Here is a 4,224-nt window from a genome sequence, read left to right as displayed (position 1 = left end):
CTATATGTTTTACCATTTAGTGCCTGTAACGAACTAAATCGTTACGCGATCAATCTCCATTTATTTAGTTAACACGTGGTTTCTATTCGTCAACTCTTTAATTTACTAATTACTATTTCAAATTATTCCCGCGTTTGAAATATAGGTGTCGTCTATGCTTCCTCTAGCAGACGACAGAAAAATACCGCGTGCCGCCAAACTACGACGAGAGAGACTAAGAAAGATTTGCGAGGTCTTCGACTCAAGTCGTGCTGTGACACGAAATTATAACCATTGTATATAACCAAGTTTCATTTTCTTAAATATATTATATTAAGTGTTATTTTGAAGTTTTATTGTGTACAACACCAAATTGCATTCTTCTGAGACGCGGCTGACCTGAACTCGAATTCGTGTGATCCAACGTGGAATCAACACCGGTAAGTTCACCATTGTTATCAACCTAGTTCGTCTTCACTTGCAACTGCTTGCTCAGCCGCCCGTCTCAACATTGCTGGTAACTGGTGGAAATTTTTCTCGTATTGTGTGCTTCATTCTCGAGTCCTACCCACGTGTTTTATTAATATTAAAAATAAATTTTAAATCTCAAGAAAGTCGCCACATGCCTTATATATATATAAGAACATCAAGTCTGCAAACAAGAATCTCAACTTTATTAATGGTGTGACAAAAGATCGACGCAATTCATTTTATTCGTGGGTGTATCTGTTACCGGCAAAACCCGAAGACCAGGCATTTTGCGAAATGCCTAGGCAATTCGAGAAATGCCTAAGAATTTAGGAAATACCCGAATTTCCTAGAGATTTACAGGCAGTTCTCGAATTGCCGGGGCCGTTTTAGGCAAATTATCAATTTGCCTAAAAAGGCTTCGTCATTTTGCGAAATGCCTAGTCAATTCGAGAAATTGACTAAAGAATAGAGTGTATAGGTAGAGTTAACTTATTTTATTGTTTCGCAAATATAAAAAAGTAAAAAATTATTATTTGTTGCAACACGTCGAACTGTTATGGCATTTTGAGTTGCATAGAATATTTTTTTTTCTACAAAGGCATCTTTTTGTATTGCACGATTTTGTGCAATTACAGCGCAAATATCCTTGTCCAGACGTATTAGACTGTTGTGTTGCAACAGAGCTCAGGGAAATGCTCTCGTTGTGGAGAACTTCTTCCTTGTCAATAAAGTTCGTCTTGCATTTCTCGAATTCTGACCTGCAAATATAATTACAATTGTTATTAAAATTGGTAAAAAAAATTATTTACTATAAGAACTAATGATGAATTAATTTACCTGCTGTATAATCGGTTTATTATACCATGACGTGTTCCAACTTTAAAAAGATCGTGCTCTATTTCTAAGACTACTCCAACAACGTTCCTAAGGTCACTTTTCGCCTTGTCCACATCCGGAATTGGAATTATTATGTTGTCTCCAACTTCAATCGCTTCATGATGTTTATCAGAAACTGTTTTCATTTTTTTTGCTTGCCTTTCTAGCCTTTCTGCAGCTTCTTGTCTAGCGGACATAATTTCTTCTTGTCTTCTGTCTATTGAGTCGTCTGATGATGAACTTCCACTTGCATCGTCATTTTCATCTACGTCATTACTCTTCAGCACGTCTTGAAGATCATCTTCAGTTCGGATTTTTTTTATAACGTCACTCGGTAGCTTAGAAGTAGAGAGGCCAACTTTTGGATCCGTACCAAACATGGCTTTATATGGTGCCTGTTTTGTTCCGGAATGCAGAGATCTATTTTTCATAAATTGAATAAATTTTAATCCTTCTGCCCACTTGGTCGTTTTATTATCTTTCATCCACACAGCTAACATGTTTTCAATGTCTTGATTTGCTCTCTCAACCGACCCCTGGCTTTGGCTGTGTCTTGGTTTTCCGTGGACAATTTTGAGTTCAGGCCATAATGATGCTAATTCTGTGATAATCTGATTCACAAATTCACGGCCATTATCAGACTGAAGGATAACAGGGGCACCGAAAGTGAGAAATATGTCTTACAGTTGATAAGCAATCTGTAAAATATAATAGGGTCAAAATAAGTGAAACCGGCCACTTGAAAAATTTTTATCTCCAATTTTCAAGTTATCTATGATTTTTAGTAGATATATGAGTACACTTTTTCCCCCTAAAATATTTTTCAAAAAAAAATTTTATTTTTGAAGTAATTAGGTATTGAAGTTTTAGGTCATTTTATTTTCATTTTATTATTACTTTGAAACAAATAAAGATAATTAAGTAATTTTTTTTTTTAAATTAAAGCTTAAAGTCTATACTTTAAAGATGAAATAAAGCGATTGCTAAAAAATGAAAATTTATAATTGTTATTAACAATTCTTTTAAACAATTGCAAATTGAAGAATGTTCTCAATGTTTTTGAAAGATTAAATTACGATATATTGATGCGCAAAACTATAAGGATTCATTTAAAAAAAAGAAAAATGAGTAACTTCCAATATTATAGAAATTATGTAAATTTTGCTGACAAAATGCAAGCAAAAATTGACTCAAGTTCCTGGAAAAAGATAAAATTGCAAACGAATAAATAAGATCTTCTTTTGTTTTGTTAGAAACTTCACGCTTTCAAGCGGATTTTTAAGATTAAAAATCGATTTTGCCCTTCATTTTGGCAGAAAAATCTACACAATTTCTATAATTTTGGAGGTTACTCATTTTTCTTTTTTTTAAATGAATCCTTATAGTTTTGCGCATCAATTTATCGTAATTTAATCTTTCAAAAACATTGAGAACATTCTTCAATTTGCAATTGTTTAAAAGAATTGTTAATAACAATTATAAATTTTCATTTTTTAGCAATCGCTTTATTTCATCTTTAAAGTATAGACTTTAAGCTTTAATTTAAAAAAAATTACTTAATTATCTTTATTTGTTTCAAAGTAATAATAAAATGAAAATAAAATGACCTAAAACTTCAATACCTGATTACTTCAAAAATAAAATTTTTTTTTGAAAAATATTTTAGGGGGAAAAAGTGTACTCATATATCTACTAAAAATCATAGATAACTTGAAAATTGGAGATAAAAATTTTTCAAGTGGCCGGCTTCACTTATTTTGACCCAATATAATATAATATAATGTAATATAATATAATATAATATAATATAATATAATATAATATAATATAATATAATATAATATAATATAATATAATATAATATAATATAATATAATATAATATAATATAATATAATATAATATAATATAATATAATATAATATAATACAATATAATATAATATAATATAATATAATATAATATAATATAATATAATATAATATAATATAATATAATATAATATAATATAATATAATATAATATAATATAATATAATATAATATAATATAATATAATATAATATAATATAATATAATATAATATAATATAATATAATATAATATAATATAATATAATATAATATAATATAATATAATATGTTTTCAAATCTTTATTTATATTTTTTAAATTTTTTAAATGAAAGTAAACAATACTTTTAATATTCGTTTAAATTAAATAATGTAATAATAAACTGTTTAAAAATGAAATACCTCTGCTGCACGTTTTGATGACAGCGGTCGAAGAATAACAAATTTTGTTAGGTGGTCCTGGTACACCATGACGAATTTATAATTATTGTCAGCTTGTGATTGTAAATCTATGAGATCGACTTGACATCGACTATTCATTTCTTTGTGAAGAATTGGTTTAAAAACTAAACCACGTTTCCTCTTTACTTTTTTTTGGTGGCATGTTTCACACATCGATAGAAATTTTGTGATTGTTTCACGAGTAATATTTGCATATTTCTTGCTAGTTTCAGACAGCATACGATCTCGACCTCCGTGACCAGTTGCGATGTGAGCTGCTTCCAAGATATCAAATATTTCCTCTGCCGGCACAATGTACTTAACTTCACCGTTCGTGCACTTTGAAATTAATTTCGACAATCTACCAACTTGCAAAACGTCATATTTATACATTCTTCTATACTGAAGACTGTTTTTTGCACCATTCAATTTTATATTAACAACATCTTTTAAAATTTCGTCATATTTTTCTTGCGAAAATATTTTATAATTCAAGGATTGATTAATTATTGAGTTAAAATTATTTTTCAACTGCTGCTTCGAATCTTCACTAGCCATTATAACTAATATGTTTACACCTCAAAGTCAGTACAGATACTAATAATAGT

The 4,224-nt window shown here is 29.0% G+C and overlaps 1 protein-coding gene across 1 annotated transcript; it reads right to left on the bottom strand.

Moving 5' to 3' along the window:
* Positions 1-689: 689 nt before the first annotated feature.
* On the bottom strand, positions 690-4,009 carry LOC122513134 (KRAB-A domain-containing protein 2-like). Its single transcript, XM_043629407.1, has 4 exons — positions 3,578-4,009; positions 1,288-1,937; positions 1,084-1,208; positions 690-748 (listed from the first exon to the last, which is right to left on the bottom strand). Exons 1-4 carry the CDS (start codon positions 4,007-4,009, stop codon positions 690-692), a joined length of 1,266 nt encoding a protein of 421 aa, XP_043485342.1.
* Between the last annotated feature and the right edge of the window lie 215 nt (positions 4,010-4,224).

The sequence above is a fragment of the Leptopilina heterotoma genome, unplaced genomic scaffold (genome assembly GCF_015476425.1).
Source record: "Leptopilina heterotoma isolate Lh14 unplaced genomic scaffold, ASM1547642v1 Lhet_134, whole genome shotgun sequence".
Lineage (NCBI taxonomy): Eukaryota > Metazoa > Arthropoda > Insecta > Hymenoptera > Figitidae > Leptopilina > Leptopilina heterotoma.
Note: the sequence above shows the minus strand (reverse complement) of the source record. Positions and strands in the feature narration are given on the sequence as shown.

Coding starts and splice junctions, on each gene's coding strand:
- LOC122513134 (XM_043629407.1), bottom strand. CDS start 4,009: ATGTATAAATATGACGTTTTGCAAGTTGGTAGATTGTCGAAATTAATT. Junction 1,938..3,577: donor CATCAAAACGTGCAGCAGAG/GTATTTCATTTT, acceptor TTTGTGAATCAG/ATTATCACAGAATTAGCATC. Junction 749..1,083: donor TGGACAAGGATATTTGCGCT/GTAATTGCACAA, acceptor CGAATTGCCTAG/GCATTTCGCAAAATGCCTGG.